General features: G+C 36.6%; 1 protein-coding gene across 4 annotated transcripts in view; it reads right to left on the bottom strand.

Moving 5' to 3' along the window:
- Nucleotides 1-22,112, bottom strand: part of PDE4D (phosphodiesterase 4D) — a 479,877-nt gene that overhangs the window by 170,271 nt on the left and 287,494 nt on the right. The window contains exon 1 of one of the 4 annotated variants that reach the window (XM_075526395.1): nt 11,048-11,224. The exons of the other annotated variants lie outside the window; for them this stretch is intronic. Coding sequence (XP_075382510.1) covers nt 11,048-11,136 — 89 coding nt within the window. The 5' untranslated portion in view covers nt 11,137-11,224. Of the gene's footprint in view, nt 1-11,047; nt 11,225-22,112 lie in introns of those variants that run through there. 4 annotated transcript variants of the gene reach the window in all.

Consider the following 22,112-nt stretch of genomic DNA (forward strand, 5'->3'; position numbering starts at 1 on the left):
GAAAGAAGGTAACTAAAGCAGGCAATTTGTTAGCCAGAAATAAATTCCAAGAACATGGTAGAAATTCTTCAATTAAGGAATAGGAATAGATAACAACGAAAATGAAAAACAATTATTTAGGTTATACGTAAAAATATTTAATATAAAAATGTTCGTAAACTACAGATGTAAAATTTATTGAAGAAAAAAATTGCTTTCCTTAAGTATGTTAGAGCCATAATGTCTTTCTAACAGTACAGTCATACTTCACTTTCCTAACCTAGCCAGTATAAATGCAAAAATGCTGCTGCTGCACTGAAGTTAAGATAAGAGCTGTAGGACTTCAAATGCAGATGCCTAAGAATTACATTCTTTACATTCTTACCACAAACTGCTTTACGTTGCTTTACATTATTACCATAACTCCTAAAGTGGCTATTTTGAGGGAAGTGACTTTGTCTGTAAACCCGAAGAGCTGGCATGAACAAGCTCAAGTCTTACTGAAACAGTGTGTTCTTGGAAGCAGTTTTACTCTTACCCTTTTATAGTAACAGAGTGCATGACATTTAACAGTGAATGAAATGTTCCAGGATCAAAAGAATATATTGTACCAAAAAGAAATGTTACCTAAACCATTTAGAAGTATCATATGAAATAATATTTACAATAAATTGCTAATAACATCCATTTATTTCTCTTTATCAAAGTTAAGAAGCTGGCAAACTGCAGGTCCATCAGACAGTTCTGCACTGTAATAAATAATTTTCACTGACATCCTCTGACTGCTTTTTGTTCTCCTTCACTTAAACTTATATTAGCTATTATAAACTATAATCAAAATTACAAATTAATTCAAAATGAATGGTCCAAATTATGAAATATCTTCTTGGTCAAAGATCAACTGTTCCTTTGAAAGGGTGAAGAAAGTGCAAATTCAGCAAATCTCTTTCTCAGTGGACAGAGCACAGCTTTTCCGGGATTGTCTGCTGCTTTCTTTACATCTTAAAACAGTCCCATCATACAGCTGGGAAATCTACTTCTTGAAAGAGTATTGAAGAAGAGGCTGGTGAGTTTTGCATGCTAACAGCCTCCTGGGTGAATCCCTTATACTAACACGTAACAACTTTCTACTTTGAACTCCAGAAGAAAGAGTAGGGCATTGTGAGGAGCAGTCTGGGTCACAATTCCACCCTCTGTGCTGTGAAAAGTAGAATTTTACATAAATAAAGTTATTTTAGATAAATAAAGATAAATAAAGGGTGTGACTGTCAAAGTCACATTATCCTGCTCTGCCAACCTCTGAAATGTTATTTCTGGTCTCACAGACTAAGGTATTTTCCTTAAAGCTCCTAGAGTCCAGCTATGAGATAAAAATCTCAAACTGCATCTTAAGAAAGCTCCTGGCTTTTCTGGTTTTGGGAAACCCTTTTAGATTTAACTACGTGAGGACAAAAAAGAAAAAAAAAAAAAGATGACTTTTTAAACAAACTCGTGTGATTCTCTAAGTCATTAGAAACAGTTGGAGTTGACAGTACTGTAATATAATCAAGCACAATATAATACAGTCCACTAGAAAACTGTGATCAGTTTATTTTAATGGAGCAGAAAGGGAGTAAACCCTTCTTGGTTTGGAGACTACTATGGACCACCTGAGCCCTGGACCAAGGACCTCTCCAGATGAGTATTTTGTCCCCTCACATTCTGCTCCAGGGAGCTGGAGAGGTTAGCATTATGGACACTAGCCCTACCATGCCAGCTAGTCCCAGTTCACCAGCTGGAAGGATTCCTGGGCTGTTTTATTCACTGTGTAGGTACAACCAAGGAAAAATCAGGGCCCTCACACGGCACTCACTAAAACCAGTCCAGCTAGCACTTTCTGATACTATCAAGCTACCTCAAAAAGAGCTTTCCCATCAAAATTTTACAAAAACACACAGTTTTTGACATTCAGCGTGATAAGACAATCACATCATGGTATGGTTATGTGTTCAACAGACAATACCTGGATTACTACATATTTCTATTTAAATTTTATATGGAATTGCAGGCTAATATTTGGTGTATTTAGAAGTCCAGACTGAAAAGTATGCACAGCATACTTAAAATCTTGTATCTTTTTATGATATCCTGGCAGGCATAGCCAAGCAGGAAGAACCATGACAGCAAAACTTAAGCCCTTGGATCACAGTGGTATCTGTTTCTTTGCATGTGAGGATGAAATTTTGCCTGTATCTTGAAAAAGATTTTTAATGAGCTCACACTACATTTTGCTATTGTCCCCAAGTATAAGTTAGTATACCATCTGTGTTATATCATTAATATTCTTATCTATAAACAATAAGTATTATTTTGGCATTAAAATGTGCTTGTATTTGCACTGCAAAACCACTCTGGCTAGAATTCCTTTTGTTTTCTGTGATCCCAAGCAGAGTTTATCAGAAAACAGAACTACATGTATTTTTATGCCAAATTCGGATAAGCCTCAAAATATGCCATGTTCCAATATACACTGTACTGTGTCATGTGGGAGAGAGCTTAGACAGAGACTGTGGCCAAGAAGAAACATGGAACAAATGCAGTTTGCAACTTACATGCCCAATAAGACTGCATGATTCCCTCATTAAGGGAACCATCTGGATGCTGGGATTAATGTTAAGAAATTGCACGAATGTCTTTTTTTTTCCCTTTCTATTTGAAATAGAAAAATATCTGCAAAAATCAATATATTGTTTCAGAAGGCTGACAGATTAACCACACATGCTAGTATAATGTAACCTTCTTCCTGATTCTCAGGTGCCAATGACTCTTCTGTTCAGGAACCATCACTTCTAGATATTTCACAGAAAATTCATGGGAGTATTTTCCTTCTACAATGTTTAGAAGAAACTTAATTTTCTCCTCTACCACCAGTAAAACCCTAACTCAGTGGATTTGACTTCTACTGTTTTACAGACATACCCCAGTTTTCAAATTATCAATATTCTGACTGTTCAGTCCCTGGTTCAATGGAGTGCAAATGATGTTGAAACATTTGGCTTGGCTTCCAAAGCATGATATAAAACAGATGAACTTTGTTGCTTAAAACTTCTCTGCTTTTCCCATTTAATGTTTGCATGACTGTATTCTTTTCCATTTTCTTTTTATTTTACAAGTAAGAGGAGCAAAAAGCAAGGAAAAGTTATGTAATTGGATGGTTACCTAGAAGTTGAAACATGTTTCACACACTTAGGAAAACAAAGTAAACATAAGAAAATATCCACACCTATTAGTGTCATATGAATTAAGGTAAAAACCTGCATTATTTGCATAGTGCTCCATGATGCTTCTGCCTTACAGCAGAGCTGTCTGAGCAGCAGATCCTGCTCCATCTGCAATATTTTAATTAGCAGTTATGAGTTCCAGGTATTGCCACATTTCAGTTTACCAAAAGGAAAAGAGAACTTTAAATTGAACAGAAGAGACTAGAGTGTTTCTAATTTGAAAAAAAAAAAAAAAAAAAAACCGACCACAAAACAAAACAACCAACCCTGATGTGCTGTTCCCTAGGCACGCATTCCCCTTTGGAAGGGATGAAAGCTTCAGCCAGCCATCCAGCCATCCTCCTTGTGCTCTATACACCTAAAATGGTCATATACAGAAGCAGAGAATTCACCATTTAAGAAACTGGCAAATTTTCCCTTGGAGCATCAACTCCCTGTGTTTTCTCTGCGGATGAGAAGCTTCTCACAGCACATCTGATGTGAGCCAAATATAGTTCCTGACAAAGCAAATGGAAAGAAAGACACTGAAGAGTGTCAACCTGCCCAAGTGCTTTTGTTCGGTGCTAGCACTTCTGTAGCGGCTTGTAACAAGGGCGGCAGGTGCCTCGTCGTCTCTGGAAAGAGCCTGGGGAAGGAAAAGGTGCCTCCAGATGAAGTGACATGAGGACACTGAAATATCTGGTATGGCTCACTTCACAGCAACCGCAGATTAAGTTGGATTCACAGGGTAACTCATAGGGTATATTAGAGTAATACATATGTAGCTCGAGCTGGAGTTATTTTGTAGTTTTCTTTTTTTTATATTTGGCTTTTTGCTTCACCTACATCTGTTATAACCAAGGAAATATGAAGCCTCCCATTCTCCATCTGGAGCCAATTATATCCCACTTAAGTAGTTTTGCTTTCTTCCATTTTAGGTTTCTTCACTAGCTAAATAACTTCAGCTAGTGTTAAGAGGAGTTTATCTGATCCTGCTTGGGAGAGACGATAGATATTCTTAGGCTTTGCTGTTGTTTGTTCTGCTGTGTCATTTTGCTTTTACAACTTCAACAGAAATTTGTACCAAAGCCTCTGAAAGCTAAGCCACTAAAGAGCCAAGTATTGACTGGAAATGTTGCAAAGGTAAAATAAATAAAGGAAAGCTGAGTTCATGTGGACAAACAATAAAGTAAGTACTGCGTATTCAGCTTCTTCCTGGCAAACTTCTGACAGTTTGCTCACTTTAACGTAGGATATATACACACACACACACACGCGTGTGTGTGCATATGGTATATATAATACATGTATCTCTATATGTATATAATGCATACATATATATGTATATAATGTGTATATATACATGCATATAATGACCAACTGCATGAATGTGTTGATGGGAAGCATCTGTCTCCTCCTACTGCTGAGACCCCCAATTTCTGTGGTTGCCTGGATTCTGGCAGCTTGCCTGAAGGACTTTCTAACCTAAGAAGTCAGGAATCCTGAAGAAGAGAGGCTATAAAAAAAATCTAAATCACATTTTATATTTCATTATCTTAAAAAAAAAGAAATATTCTTCCCATAGAAAATTGTGTAAAACTGGCTATTCATCATGAGGGATTTTTTTTCTTTTAGAAATGCAAAATTTCCAGTGAGATTGAAATTCTACCTCCTGCAATGATCCCTGTTGCCTTCACTCAATACTGTGTCCTTGTAAACTTCTCTCACAGGAAAGAGAACGGGCATACATGGAATAAGAGAAAAAGTACATAGTAATAATGGAAGCGAGACTATTCCGACAGGGTTATAAACACAGAATATCTAGTCTGGCCAGTACAGACACTACCAGGTATTTAATGGAATGGGAGGTTATTGCTCATGACTCAAAATTAGTTAATCAGTAAATCTGTTAAACTACATCAGAAATTACATAGAGGGTAATAGTGGAAATGTTATAATAGAAATGTTATTAAAATTGTACTTCCATGAGAATATTATAATTTATCTAGACCATGTGTCCTTATCAGAAGCTCTGGGTTTACTTCTAGTCACTCTGTGTTAGAAGGAACACTGCAATAGGAGGAGGGGTTAAGAGATCTGCAACATGAATGATATGGACGCTAAATTTTTCCATGTGAAAAGAGGCAGTGAAAATATAGATGACTTAGCTGATGATCAAGAGTGGTACACAAATATCTAAAACAAGAACTAACCCTTTAGCAACATAAGGTGTCAATACTACTTAAAACGTTCCAAAGCAAAAGATGACAACAGAATGAAGAAACTCCTGCACATCGCAGAGATTTCACTTGTGGAAGTGAGTGTCAAAAGATACTGCTGAAGCCAAAAATTCAGCAACTTTTTTATTAAAAAAATTATCAAAATTTGCTGTGAATAAGTAAAATACCCAGACCTGTTAGAGTAAGCAAAACATACAGTGAGGACAGTTCTGGAGTACTCATACATAGGGAACTACTGAAGATGTTGAGGAGATTCTCCCTCAAGGAAGATTATACTGTAACCACCAAGTTTCTTACTGTTCTCTCTCAAACGGTTGCTGCTGGCTGCTGTCACAGACCAGGAGCTGGATTAGCTGGCATGGACCACCCCTGTGATGAAATATAACAACACCCCTACGGCTAAGGATACCAGACTGGTGTGTGTGCCAGGCCCTTCCTTTTTTCTTTTTTGCCTCATGAAGAAAGGCACATTAGAGCCTTAAATTACCTTTTAGCACATAGCAGAAGTTTTCAATTAACACTTACATACAGCTTTCATAGAGACAACTGAAACAATAAATGACCTATAGTTCTTAGTGGTTTCTGGGGCTCAGAAATAAATTGTATTTACTAGTTCCAACAAGAAATTGCAGATTTTCAACTTCCTTTGCAATAAAAAAAAAGATCTATTCAGACCCACAATGGACATAAATATATTCTACAGTGGCATAAAATAAACATTTTTAGGTTACCCCCGTGCCGCTGCTCTTCTTGTTTAATGCAGTATCTAGAAATTAATTACAACATTTTGACATGGTACATGCTGAACTAGCGTCAGCTTGTTCCTGATGTATTCGGTATCAGATTGAATGATAGTTCTATTTATAGTGCTCCTAGAATTTGTTATACATCAGGGAATTGCAAGTCAGATAGTCCTGACATTAACATAAATATCTACGGACATCTAAAATTTGTAAATCAAACAGTATTTCCTGGTGTTTAAGGTTGGTGTAATCTTTTTCTGCATCCCAAGGGATTCTAATGTCTGCTCTCAGCCTAATCTGGAAGGCCAGCTTTGTATGGGGATTGTTCCAGCCACAAACAGCAAAGCCCAGCCATTTATTTATTGCAAACCATAGTAACACTAGTCATCATAATTCACTTCACTGTGTATAAAAGAGCATTTCCTGATGGTTATTCATACAGGTTCTGGCTTAGCATGAGTCTAGGCTGTTAGAACTTACTTAAGCATAAACTGGAAAAAACTTGTTGATAAAATACCTATGTTTTCTGTTTATTTTACACTAACTAAATCACTTCCAAGGCAGTAGTAAGAACAACAAAATCCCACAGAATAAGCACTCAGGCAACGCTAGTCCAAAGCAGCAATAAGAAACACTGACAGGCTCAACCTGTCCCACTGCGATACACTCACTCAACCTATCTGTGTGAGGATGAACTACATCTGAGAAATTTAAGCAAAAGCTGAAACTTTTGAACATGTTACTTGTCTTCTGTTTTTTCCCTGCCGTTGGGGACCTATGGACTGGGACTTGACTTTCTGAGGTTTTAGGAAATGGTGCAGAGACTCTTTATATTTAGTCATTATCAGGGACTCTGTCAGCAGTTTTGTCAAGGACGTAAGTCTGCAGCAACACCGAGCGTCAAGTAAGATTCACTTGCACTTGCTTTCCTACTGCTACTTAACCTGACTAGCAATATGCCTTGCTATTCTGCCACTGTTCCCAAGATTTCAAATTAACGTAACCAAATGTCTGAATTGGGTATGATGATATTTTGGCATGCAGATTTGTCTAAAATAAGTCTGAGTGAGACTCAAAACATCATTTTAACGGTGACATGGCTGTGTGACTCATCATGTTCGCTAGAAAAGTCCACACTATGCATTTGAATATCTTATTTCCCACAGAATGTTGAATGACTAGTCAAAAAGAACCAAACTAGTTCCAGCATGAGGGGACTCTAATCCCTAATAAATAAAATAATAAACTTTAATCTAGGTTCTATTCCCATTTCATTACAAGGCTTATAATAACAAAAAAGTTAGAATATTACACTCTGCTCACTAAGAAAGCTTTGACATCATTAAGAAATCCCCTTAGAGACGGGATTCCTGAAAATTGCTGTTTGAGAGAGAGATTCCACTTTCCAGCCCAGCTCCCAAGAGTTTAGTGGCTTGGAGTGCAATTATCTGGCAGGAGGGAATCTGCCTCCTTATGTACGAATGCCGCGAGCAGCTGGCTGCAGAAGCGGTGTTGGCAGTACCTTCAGCCACATGACCATTGCTCCAGTCCAGGGAAATATGCCAGATGGCAGCCAAAGAAGAAAAACAGAAGAAAGCAGAGGAAGGAACAAAAGAAGCTCACATAAAACAACAAAGAACCATTCTTTCTTTTCCATATGAAGATATAAGTTTCATGATTACTGTCTCAGGAAGTGCATCTTCATAGCTAACCAAACAAAGATGTAGTTCTGACACTGCAATAATTTAACAAACTTACTAATTCTCTGATTATTCAATTTAATGCATACTATTGCCAGTGTCATTTCTCCATAACACCCGTTTACTTTGGAGCTTACAACCTCTACAAAATTCTCTCCACAAACAGGTTTTACTCAGTAGATTTTCACTCTGAGTTATTCACAAATCCTTCATTGTGAAAAAAGACTTAATGACCAGCTGGACAATCAGGGCAGATCCTGCTGCCTCTGGATAATCTTCCAAGTGGTCCTGAGGACCTGTCATTAAGTCAGTGGGAGATGTGAGTGTTCAGCATCTAGAAGGATTGAGTGTCCTATAGCATGTTCTTATTCATACGTCTCGGTTATGTGTAGGAAGTTTTGATAGGTGTTTTAGTTCCTTGTCATCCATGCATGATAGGATTCAGAGGTCAGGAAGAAGGCTTCTGTCTCTATCCTTTCTTCAGAGGTCTTGGGAGGCTCTAAAGCGTAACTGTGCTACTATTAGGACTCAGTTTTTACAGTCATATCAGTCACATCTAGTGGTATTTTCCTGAGCAAAGCTAAATGCAGCAGGAAACACGATTCCCGTCTGCATTTCAGGAAATTAGGTGCGCTTCAGTTTAGAGAGACTCAAGGCTTTAAAAAGAAAAAAAAGAAAAGAAAAAAAGAAAAGGAAAAAAAGGAAAAGAGGCAAGCTTGTCTGTGAGTCCTGGAAACAGAATAAAGACTTACAAATATTTTTTTTGTATTAGACTAGAAGAATGTTCATCTGCTAGAAAGCAGGATAGGCACACCTCCCTACAAAACTAAACAATCCTCCTCCTTCTCCGGCCTCAAAAATATACTAAAATTGTGAAATGATTTGGTGGTCTCCTGAGTTTTCTTATCTGTGAAGTACCCACTCTGGCCTTGGCTTTACAGCTAATGCTGTGAATACTTGCACTTCTGGCGTATACTAAATCTTAAGTGAATCTCTACCAGTTTTTTTGGTCTGCTTTCCTGTTTTTGTTCAGTGCAATTTGCTGAGGCTTTAAGCTATGGTTTATTTGATGGGAAGGGCAGAGGAGGAGGAACTCTAAGTGACTGCATTGCATTCCAGCTCTTCCTAGAAAAATTGCATTGTCTCAAGGCATATTTTTTTCCTACTCTGGGAAAACTTGCATTAGCCTGGCTCTTCCACCACCTTCTGAAAGATGTAAACCCCAGCACTTGCTGATCAGCAAAGAAACTCAAATCACTATTTGGCTATAAGGAGGCATCAATGTATCACAGAATCTCCCAAAAATGAAATATGTGAATTAAAACATAATGGTCCATTTAACCAATAGATTGTAAGTATCCCACAGAAGAAACACTAGGTTTTTGTGCAAAATGTAGCAAAAGAAATTTTAAAATCATGACCAATTTCACAATTTAAATTAAGATTATGAAGTAGAACAGCATGGTTTGCTGAACAATGTTCATCATGGAAAGCCTGGATGGTACTATCAGGTATTCAGTTTTAGAAACCAAAGCCCCTTGACATCAGATAGTTGAGTGACGTGAGCAGAACTGTCAGTTGACATAAACAAGGTTATTAAGTTACATAGGGACCGGGTACTGTAAAATTTTGTAGTAGATTTCTAAATATAACCTACAGTGTGAATGGAGCCATGGCAGTGACATGGCAATATGTATATTAAGGATTTTTAATCCTCTTCTCAGTCAAAACTTACAGTGAAATTACATAGTAACAACAAAAATGGCTCACATTCGATAATACAACTATGACCCAGTTTCTATAAAATTATCTTCAACCTCATGCTAATTCTTTAAAGCTCTTGAAAAACAAACATGTAACACTTTCTCTATGGTAAGAAAAAATTCATTCACACCTCTGGACTTTAGATAAGGGTTCCTTGCTTTTTGTTTTTATTAACAAGTTTTAAGACTATTTTCACTTTGTTAGATTGAAAAATTAGACAATGTGCTATATTTACATAAGTTAATCATCAAAATAATCCAATCCGATATTAACATGCTACTTGAAATATTTTTCTTTTTGCTTCTGCAACAGTGATATAAGTTTGTAAAAGAAACATGAGTAGCTTTCTTTAAGCAAAAAATCCATGTTAAGAAGATTTCCTTAAGAGAATCTCAACTGAATTATATGATTATATGATCTAGTTTTGAACTTTTAGAAACTATTATAGATACCATCTTTTTACTGTCTATTCAACCTAGCTTTTGCAAAAGAAAACACTGAGAGAAGTTGGGCTGTACCTAGCCAGGTTTTTTTACAGTATTCACATAGACAGTGTTTGCTATCGATAATCCTACATAAAGCATTTAGTTTCCTGGGCATTTGATATTGTACACATGTGCAAATAAATGAGACTGTTACATCAATTAATATTAAAAAGTTATCATTAAGATGATATGTAGTAAGTTCTTCAATGCAATATATACAAACAGGAGGATCTTACGAATTTTATACTTGAAAACGTATATTGCATCTATTAGATAAACGTGAGGAAGTTGTAAAACAAGTATTGGTTCAATTGCAAAAAGCAGTACAATAAATAATGGAAAACATACTTTGCTATTGTTATTTTTAAATAACAGTGAAGGAAAAAATATAATCTGCGTGTTTTTTTCATTGGTTATACTTACTTTTAAACTGTTGAACACAAAAATATTTAACAAATATGGTTTTCTGGTTATACAATATTAATTCAGATTTGATATGCTGTATCATTGTGTCATGTTTATAACTAAATATGTTTACTTATAATAAGTACTGACAATATTTATAATTAATATTTTTATAAGAACACTGACATAAATGTTAATCTACTTTTTCCCAACTTGAAGTGCAAAAAATATTCAAAATTATTATTTGTTTGAAAAGTGCAGTTTCATAAACTTCCATGGTCACTTATTCATAATATTTTCCAATCACACAGAAACAATTACTATTTTCCTGATATACATGTTCAGCAAAGCCTTTACAAGCTCAAGAGAGTCACAATTAATGCAAGACATTTCCAAATTTTTATATACTATAATTCTATAGAAAAATAAAAAAGAGCCACAGTTGCAACTATTATCACTGTCAATTACACCGTAAGCCACTAGAAGAGATACCTGTAGGACTTCAAAAAGCGAAATCTCATCTTATTTCTTGGAGATGGACGAGGGATATAGGCTCCAAAAGGATCCCACAGAAAGGCCATTGGCAAAGTTAATTCTAAAATCGTCTAAAAAATATATCCCTGAGGGGAAGCAGGACAGTTGTGCTGGAGGTGCCCCGCACTAATCATGAAGCACTTATAACTGTGTAAGGGAATGTCCTTTTCCTACGGTATGCTTTGGCAGAGATGTAGCTGGCTGAGAGCACATGCTAGAAGGGATAACTGGGATTTCCTGCTGCGTGAGACTTGCCCTTTGCATGAACGTTTCCTATATTCAGGGCTCTTATCGCATTATTCAAGTGAGAACTCTTATGGTAAACCCTTGGGATAGTTATAGCAACCACTAAAGAGCACAGAACTGTAGAACTAAGGCAGACCAGAAATAGCCAGTGCTCTGATTATTCACTGCTGCCCAGACAAAGGCCTTCAAACTCTTAACAGTCTGTTGAAAGTACTTTTAATATGGATTATACTTGAACACTCTCTTTCAGCTGGCATCAGACAGCTAAGGAGTATGCAGAAAAAAACCCCCAAATCCCCAAAAACAACTCCAAACCAAAATCTGCTATGTCCCCCGATGTGTCCCCCCATGGCACAGTAAAGAGCTAGTAACAAGGGAGTAAAACTGCTATTGAAAACATGCCCGCAAACCCCTCAATTGCCTCTTTGTTTAATTCTTAACTCTCTTCAAGTGTGTCCTCCTTCCTCACAATTTCTAAAGAGAATCAGCTACATTAAGTAGCTTTTCTGAAAGGGCTTAATCATCTACGAGAGATCAGCCACTCTAAGAAGTATGTCTCAGACCGGTAGATAATTTTCAGGCCTCTTGGCAGCTTTTCTCAAAGACATTGCTCCCCGTACTGAATTACTGCCAGTGACTTTGAGAACTGAACTCAGTTCTCTGCTAGCTGGAGACATTCTGGTTTGGTGTCTTTTTGGTTTTTTTGTTTTGCTGGTTTGGGGGTTTTTTTTGTTTTGGTTTGGTTTTTTATTTTTAAATCAAGCCCCAACTCTCACATACAATTGTTTCAGCCTAGCACTAGTAGTGTTGAAGGCAAACGGCCTACGATTCAATTCGGACACCAACTGAGGTCATGCCAGCGAGGCCACCATTATTTCCTCTACCAACTCTGAATGTGGCTATGATCTCCCAGCACTGGTAAGCAGAGGATTCTCTAATTCAGGCGATCTTTGAAAGAAATCTAACCCAGATATTTTTATTCATAAGAAAGGTGATGGATGAGAAATTGAGTATTCACTCAGAGCAAAGTTAAAAATTAAAATTTAGGATTACTCAGGGCTCTACTGGAAAAGGTCAGACAGTCAGAAAAATAAGTTCATAGGGATAAATTATGTCCATCAATCGATTATCTGACGAAATGTACTATTTTCATGGTAAAGGGTACTATGAGAAACTACACTCTTCAGAAAAATTATAAATATACTATAACTGGGTATATGTTGCTCTTTGGAGGAATCATTTTTCTTCTGTTACACTGATAAATGCACTACAGGGCCAACTGACAATAAATCTCTTCTCACCATGAAATAAGTTTTGAATATATGGGATTCATAAGTGAAGTCGGTGTTTCCAGGCCAAAAGTCACATTGTTTTTGAGCAGATTAAAAGAATATACTATATAAGTAAATTATAATAATATAGCATCTAATTTCCACAGGAATAGAATTGTGATCATTCCAACAATGGTTAGTAAGGTGCTCTCTGGGTATCATACGCTATAGTCACAATCATGAAATCATTCAATTTTAATGATTAATAGATCACTTTAAACATACCTGAACGATAGTACTGGATGTGAGCGTTGCCAAAATCAATGTTTCTCTTCTGGCAAATAAAACCAAGGTAGGCTGCATTTTTAGAATTACATCCTAAATAACTTAATATTGCCAGGTATATTTCCTTTTCACATTCTGTTTCTAAAAATGATTTTGTACAACACATTAATACAGCAGCAACATTTGTTTTTTCTTTTTTTATAAAGGAAATGGAACCAAACATGCTTATTATGAGCTCTCTTGCCTCCTCCTTAGTGCCCTTCCTTCACTATTGCACTAAACCTGCTAATGCAGCCAACACAATAAGGTCATAGAAATAAGCTTCTTACAAGATTACAAAAGACTAAATTTACACCTTGATATCAAAAACACTTATTGTCACTATATAGTGGCATGCAGTAGATCACTGTATCAAAAGAAATCACAGTGTTTATGGAAATTCAAGGAAATGAAGGCGTAAATAACTCTATAATACACCTTGACTTTTACAGAGAAGTCGCTAGGCTCTTCCTGCCTTTTTTATTTTCTTTCAGACAAAAAGAAAGCAACATTTCGAGAAGCACTCAAAGAACATAAAAATGTTTGACATTAAGGTGTTATGTGTAGGCAGGATTTTGTGGAAAAAATAGCTCAATAGCATGAGTAAACAAATATCTAGTTTTATATAAAAGAGGTAAAATCAATCATTGCACTCAGTGATAATCCAGAACTCTTATAGAAATGCATACTGCAATAAACATTTATGGTGCAGTATCTTTGAAATTCTATGCAGTTTTGTGATTGCAACTTTTGCTCTACATTTTTGACAGATATTGGGATATCAGCTTCACACTCCTAGCTGGTCAGTGGCACCGCTGTAGTATGTCATTATTGATGGCTTCAGGTTTACAGGAGCTACAAAGAGTGAACTATTAAGGAAACATTTCTTTTACTGTTCTCCCAGATATGTAAACTACTGCTACTTTTTTTAGAAAAGGTGCATACAAATGAATAGCAAAATAATATTTTTCATAATTAAAAATGTGAAATTTAAATGAATAATGAACACAGTAACCCACATGAAATTAGACTTCTTTTTTGGTCAGTTGAAATCATGTAAGTGTAAAAGCTCTTGGTAGTAAGCAGGTCTGGTGATAAGCATAAATATCTTTGCAGACTCAGTTCACTTTCCCAGCTATGTCCTGACACATTTTAGAACTCAAAGGGCCAAGTTTTATGCCTAAATTCCTCTCAGTGTATCAAACAATTATAGCTTTAAGGGGACTGCAGCCAGGAGGCTCACCAGTGGTGACGATGGTGTTTTTTCAGAGATCTCCACTTTACTTTAACCCACGTCCATGTTTTGGGTCATATGATGGGAACCCACAACAGCATCGGGACGTGTGACAGCTTGTGCTGTTCAACAGCACGTGACAGAAGTATAGCCTGGACCCAGACAGTATGACTCCTATGATAGTTTCTTTAAGTCGTCTCCCCCTTATGCCTTGATCTCTTCGGTCCGGTGCAACCTGTGACAAACTCCTAGGCCAGCTTCATCAGCTGCATTTGACACGTGCCGTCCTGAGCGGGTGGCCGGAGGGACGTTACACTGGCAGCGCGTTGCACCGTGGGCAGAGGGGCTGCAACTCAACCAACTGCCTCTTGAGCAACACGGGAAAGGGGACAGGACCACTGCTTCCCATTTTGATAGATGAAGTAGCGGTAGATGTAGGAAACAGAGAAAAACAATTGACGTTATTACTCTGTAAGTTGTGGAAAGCAACGCGGCTTTCTTGCATGCTCCCTACGTGGCTCCCGCATACTGCGGTCGTGCTCCTTCCCTGGGCAGCCTTCCCAAAGCCTCTGCCCTGCATGTTGGTCTATTGTATGCAGTGTTGTACTTTGAGAAAAAGGATGTTACAGCTACTATTGCGACAATAGCAATATATCAACTTTGTTGTTTAAAAAATGGTTATTTATCAACAACTGGAAACTCTGAAAGAGTTCAAACTGGGGTCATCACAGTGGGCAGAATGGTTTACATTAGAATATACAGTATTTTACAGATGCTTCTCCCAGAGTTATTCCTTCTGGTTTTGAACACTGCCTGATGGTTTAGTTGGACATCTCCAAACAAAATGGCACTGAGTATTATGTAGCTAAAATCAAATATTTACTTACTGTTTCAAAGAGATGGCCTGCACAATCTGAATTCTAAATAGTTTAATAATATTTACACACATTTTATTACAGACAAGATATTTTTCCAGCTTTTGTCCTCCCTCTCTTGCCATTACCAAGAAAGGAATGAAAGACAACTGACAAAACAAGAATTAGGAGTAAACCATTTGAATATAGGATAAACTTGCATTTTAATTTTCCCCAGTAGCATGATAGTGTCTAGAGTTTCACATAGAGCTACCGCAACAGAAGTTTATGCTGGAAGGCTAAGAATACCTAAGGCCTAGAATTAAATAAAATTATTTTCCACATTTCATTTAGTTGTTAGATAACTTGACGTTTATTTTTGTAAAAGTTCTAATTTGCATTTTTCATGTTATTCCTGTTCAGAATGTTATACTTCCGTGACACAGGTATTTTCTCCTGAAAGAAGCATTCTGACTTTGAAGTATTCTTTTTCCATCTGAAAAAAGAATCACACCAGCAGAAAACACCCCGCCTAATTCTGACTTTGAATAATAAACTGAAAGTCTGAACTTTCAACCCCTCAAAAGGCAAGTACATTTTGTTCAGTCTTTCCTTTTTTCCATCGCTCTGATGTATTTTAACAGGTCAGAAAGTCTGAATATATTATTTATTGTACCAGCTTGGCCCTATTAATGTGTTCAGTGAAAAAAAAATGACAAATTATTTCACTGGGGACTAAGGATCAAGAAAAATGCATGTGCTGACTATATTTTGTTAAACTTAAATAAGATTCTACCCAGGACTATTATATCTTTCCACTGCAAATTCTTTCTGATTATTATTAGTTATCATCCCTTGTTGGCTTTAATGCTTAATTCTGCAGCCCTTGTTTCTGTAAAAAAATCTGGCTGCCTTATAGGTGGCTAAATGGGAATATTTCAGTAAGACCTTTCCACTTGAACAACAGTTTCTGAAGTGGTTTGTAGTACTGATACTATTCCTGAGGTTGAAGCATTCACAAGAATGCTCTCCTGTAAGATTTTTTTTGGTGATTAATAATGAGTCAGCATAGCCTGCAGCCCTTCTGTCAAAAAAGCAGCTCTAGGGTGTTTTACGTATCTATTCTACTATAATTGTGAACTTCCAACAGTTTAATTATCTCCCAGATTCTTATAAAACCATTAAATTTTGTGGAAATCATACATGGTTAAAAATTAGCTAGAAGGAAGACATATAAACATGCATGCATAAGAACTCACTCACACATTGATTCTGTAAATAGGAAATATAAAAAATTCTGAAAACATCACAAAATACCTGAGTTTTGCTCTTTCAGTAACTTTAGAGTAATGTAATTTTTTGCTAGTGCTAGCTTTACGGATTATAATATAACCTGATTTGAGATGCACGTATTGAAAGGTTTTGTCTCATCAGTCATGAACTATTTGTGGCCTCTCATATATCTGTTGTGTGGAAATTATTCTTAAAGAAATAGTGGTGACTAATTTAAAGTGAAAGTTTACTGCTCTGGTCATTGTTACTAAAGCCACGCAATGAAGCAGTAAGCTCTTGCTCAGAAAGTAGAATGAATGTGTCTGTGCTGGAAGCAAATCACATGGAGAACTAAATGTATGTAAGATAAAAAAAGTGTGAAATTCTTTCCTAGAGATTAAAGTACTAATACCGGAGAGCAAGAAGAGAGATGTCAAAAATGTACCAGCCTAAACAGATACCAGTTTCATTAAACAAGCACACAGACACTATCTCCTATAGGTGACAGATAGCATCAAGAAGGGAATATCAGAATGAAAGCCAGGAGAGACCTGAGCTCAGAAATAATTTGGTTTAATCATGAAGGAAAGGAAGGTGCTAGACCAGGCAGGAATGTTAAGGCTATTGAAATGTGTCTAGTCAAGTTTTCTACGGAGTTTGCACAAAGAGCTTTTACTGAGCAAGGTTTTTCTCTGAATTTATTGGCAATTCCTGCAGCCTGTGCAGCGCAGATGTTATCCTTGGTACAGAATTATATGGTCATCTATAGCCATTACACAAGCTCTGCACACTGATCTGCAGTCCAAAGGGTTACAAACTACAAAATCCTGTAAAAGCCACAATTGAAAGTATAGTTTTTAAATAGAAAGCCAGATTAAATAACATGTGGTATAGAAATGCTCTTATTCTGGACAATTTTCCAATAAATTGTATCATCTGTATTTACCAAAAAAAAAAAAACAAAACAAAACAAAGGGATACCATCCAAATATATGTTGTGGTCATTATTTTTTAAATCATTGCTTAAATCAAAGCTCATCTATTTATCCATTCTTTCAAAGGATGCTGATATACTTCAAGGACAAATGGTGTCTCAAGAATTACTGAGGAACCTAATTTTAGTACAAATGAAATTGAAGAGCTTGTGTAAACGATTACCAGGCACCTTTGGCTCATGTTTGGAGCTGGCTCATTGAAAGGGGATTTCGCAAATAAGCAAAATGTATATTCAGCAAATTACCTAGGAAAACTTTCAGTTGTTCCTAGGGACATTAAACAATCCCCTGATTCCTCAAAGACCTATCAGAGGATCATGAATTAGAGTCATTCCTTGCCCTGAACACTTCCAATCCTATGTTTTTAGTGGGATTTCAAGAACTATTTGGCAGGAACCCATTCTACTTCTAGCTGACTGCAACAGAAGTGGCTTCAGAGCCACTTAGATCAGAGCTAATTTGAGAAGTCCTGCCTTAGGACAAGGGCAAAAACGGGACAGCTTTGGACAGTACTGAAATGTAAAAGAAACAAGCTAAGTTTATAGTCTACGTTTTAATTTACTGAATTTTCTGTTAACACATATAAGAAATCCCATTTCCATCATGTATAGTATTAAGTGGTCTTTTGTAAAGATGGAAATAAAGATCCTACTTTAATTCCTGACCACAAGAAGATAGAATTAACATTGCCAGCAAGACTTGGGAAATCTGAGTCTTAAAGTCTTTGCAACTCTGCTTGTTTGTGTGACAGTTAAAAAGCATGTATCAATTCTCCTGATGCTCAGATAAGCAAGTTAATCTGTCTTTCAAAGATGATAGACAATATTTATAGGTAGGTTCTTAAATGGGGACATATGTGTTATGCATCAAAGTCTTATTCCAAAGAAAGGAACAATTAGAGGAAAGGCATTAGGGCTGCCTAGGACCCATTTGCTAGAGAATTAGCAAACTGGTTTTGGTTTAGCCTGCATGAAAAATATACCCCCCTGGAAATGAGTAGGGTGGAATGGTAGTCAACATGGCAGACAAAAACACTGGAAAAACCCAGAAGAGCTGCCTGCTAGAAAACAGTGGAGATCAACTCTCTTGTCTAAAATACATAAATATTGATTTAAAATGCAAGCTTCCCAGGAAGTGCTGGGAATAAATTGACTGAACCAACATACTATGCATTTTGTATTCTAAGAGAACCTAATTTGTGAAACTACTTATTGAATATCATTTTAAATATCTATTTTGCTTTGATTTTTTCACTAGCTTATTAAAAAGCAGATTATCGATCTGGAAGTAAAAACTATTTTCTCATTTAAGAAAAATGGAAGTTGAAGTAGGGAACTTAGCTGATTTAACCTAAACCAAAAAGAAAATCAGTACTTGAACTAGGACTGGAATCTGCTTAACACATGACACTAATGCGATCAAAACCTGTTATAATATAAACTGCATCTTTAAACAAGGAATTATACTTCAGGCAGAAAAAAATATTACATTTTTATTAATTTTTCAGTATATTTATCCCCATTAATTTTCTCCTCAAGGTTTTGAAAATTAAAAGAATTATATTTATAATTAATTCCTTTAGTTTTAGTGACTTATTTAATTGCACAAAAAAAATCCTGACACAAGAATTGCAATATAAGATGACGAGAACAGTTTTATTTAGATTTTATACAGAAAGTACTATAATAAAGTTCCTAACATAAATAATGAGAATTAACTTGCGGAAGAGGATGAAATAAAGAGGCAATGCTTGGCATTGCAAGTTACCCTAAAAGCTGAACAGATCCAAAAGTAGTATTAGACCATTTGTTGTTGCAGGTGACTGAAGAAAATTCACTATAATGAATTTATTCAAGATTTCTTGACTGAAATAAAAAATGACACAATACTATAGCGTAATATTTTTGGCCACCTCATGTTCAGAGCACATCAAAATTACTAATAAATCCGTAAAGTTAATCAAGCAACACGGTCTTGGACCACCTGCTCCAGGTGACCCTGCTTGAGCAGGGGGGTTGGACTAGAGCATTTCCAGAGGTGCCTTCCCCCCCTGAGTGATTCTGTGGTGCTGTAAACCAATCCAGCTTCCCATAGGTTTTGAGATCATGAAAGCCATGGGATTTCAGAAGTGCTTTAACTTACTTGCAAAGCATTTCTCTCCCTCTGGAAACACACTTCCATGCCCTCTAGTGTTCAAAATAATAAAAACAGTTTATCTCACTGATCAATTACATCTACAATAATAACACATCCTTAACTAAGTCGTTCCTCTGATCAAGAGAAATAGTTCAGATTGTGATCAAAAGAGGGACAAAGGGAACGGTTTATTAGGTTAGTTGCTCTTTTAGTAAGATAAAATAATGTAGTAAGTTCAAAGATACAGTGGTTCAATGATTCTAGCATAAAGGCAGTGAGAAAAATGCAGAGCTACATTGAGACAGCTCTTCATAAATGGAGCAACTTCTGTATATCTTGCAAGAGAAAATTCACGTGAAATATACAGTAAGTTGCCTATCATTCAGGTGATTTACAACACACAAGGAATTGAAGCTATAGTTCAATGATGAACTACCACAAATACTTCATTTGCTAAATTTAAAGAAAACAATTATAAACATCTTCACAGAAATCATCAGTATACTTTAACAAGACTCAACACTGTAAGATTTATTCTGTAACAAATATTTTACTATGACACAGAAGAGGATGAACTCACATATATAGGGGCAAATGTTAAGCAGTAAATACCTGCACTGTTTTGCTGAGTATCAAACTCTAGATTTAGTATTTTATTTTGTATGATCTGTTAAGGAATGTTAGTGACATAGTAAATATTTTGAAACACTAATTCAGCCTTCCCATTTTAATCATAAAAAGTGTAATGGTAAAAAACAACATAAAGAAAAAATACCTATCAATCATAGCTATCTTCTGTCAAAAAACAGATTAGGAGGAAATCCTTACTGCCACAGAAGGATTCCAGCATTCTTATCTAGTGGTCTTTAGCCTGTTTTAGCCGTATTCCTCCTTTTGCTCCTCTTTGAATAAACAATTGAAATAATCGCTGGAGCAGGCTCAATGAACCACTCTTAATCTAGTACTTGCACTAACTACCAGTCTGAAGAGTTACTCTTCCACTGACTCACGCAGTTAGTATTTGAATATCTCAACCAGATTAGAGCAAATTAGACAGAAGAAAATGCTAATCAGAAAATATAAATACATGAGGTTTATTAGTGTCTAAGAAATCTAAATATAGAAGTTCAATTCCTGTGAGCAGGAAGACATGAAGATGGGACTCCTGCAAACTGACTTATCTGATTGCTAGGTGTATTGGGTCTGTCTGAGCTGGAGTTAATTTTCCCCATAGCAGCCCTCATAGTGCTGCGCTTTGTATGGGTAGCTAGAAAGGTGTTGATAACACACCGGTGTTTTGGCTACTGCTGAGCAGTGCTCGCACAGCACCAAGGCTGTCTCTCCCACAGTCCCTCCTCATCAGTAGGCTGGGGGTTGGCAAAACCTTGACAGGGGACGTAGCCAGGACAGCTAACCCAAACTGACCAAAGGGATATTCCATACCATATGACATCTGCTCAGCAATAAAAGCTAAGGGGGGGGGGGGGGGGGGGGGGGGGGGAGCACTCGTTATTATAATGTGTTTGTTTTCCAGAGCAACCGCTACGCTTACTGAAGCCCTACTTCCCGGGAAGTGGCTGGATATCGCCTGCTGATGGGAAGTACAGAACAAATCTTTTGTTTTCCTTTGTTTCCACACATGGCTTTTCCTTTTGTTTTACTAAATGGCCTTTATCTTGACGCACAAGCTTTTTTCCATCTTATTTTCTCCCCATCCTGTCCTGCTGAGGAGGGGAGTGATAAGAGTGGCTTGGTGGGCACCTGGCATCCAGCCAAGGTCAACCCACCACACTAGGGAATTACATAAGCAGTTTTAAAAAACACTAGCTTTGAAACATTATCAAATATAGACAGAATTTCAAACAAAATATACATATAAGATCACCTGTCCTAGAACAGAAAAAGGTTCATTCAGTGCAGTGTCTCATCTCCATCAATGGCCCAAAGCAGATGACTTTCAAAAAGACTTTAAGAGTAGACCTGATACATGATAATTCTTTGCCCCGATATACTCCTAAAACTTCAACAAATAGTGACTCGGGGACTTTAGAGCTAAAGATAACCGGGCTTTACTGGGGTTTTTTTTTGGTTGTTGGGGTTTTTTTTTTGATTTAAATTAGTGTTTGTTTCAAAATATTTGCCAAGCTCTAGTTATACAGCAATATCTGGTTAGAGTGGTGTAATTAAACTAAATTTGCTAGCCTTATAAACAACCACCGTAAAGTACTTTCACTGAAATACTACCTGCATTGACATACAAACTGTATGAAACTGGCCTAACATCTGAGTGCATGTATATGTAATTAGAAGGTTTTACAGATGGAAGTGTAGAAATGGACATGCCATCCAGGTATCTAAACCACCTTCAATTCACGGATGACTTTGAGGTAGTCTAGTTTATCTCAAATTACTTATTCAAGTACATGTTCAAGATATTTCATAGAGTTTTGGTTTGTGTGTGTGAAATGCTTTGAAATTTTGCAATGATAGTGTTACAGAGAAAGACTTGTAATAATGTAATCTGACAGATCTAATTGATTTTCTCTGGTCTTATGGAATATTGAACATAATTTTTCATATTCTAAACTTGCTTTTTTGTTGCTTTCATAGCAAATCAGTCATTCTTAAAAAAAACTAACTTGAACCATAATATATTTGAGAAAAGCATCTGAATGTGTCCAAGCCCCCAGT

The sequence above is a fragment of the Mycteria americana genome, chromosome Z, assembly GCF_035582795.1.
Source record: "Mycteria americana isolate JAX WOST 10 ecotype Jacksonville Zoo and Gardens chromosome Z, USCA_MyAme_1.0, whole genome shotgun sequence".
Classification (NCBI taxonomy): Eukaryota; Metazoa; Chordata; class Aves; order Ciconiiformes; family Ciconiidae; genus Mycteria; species Mycteria americana.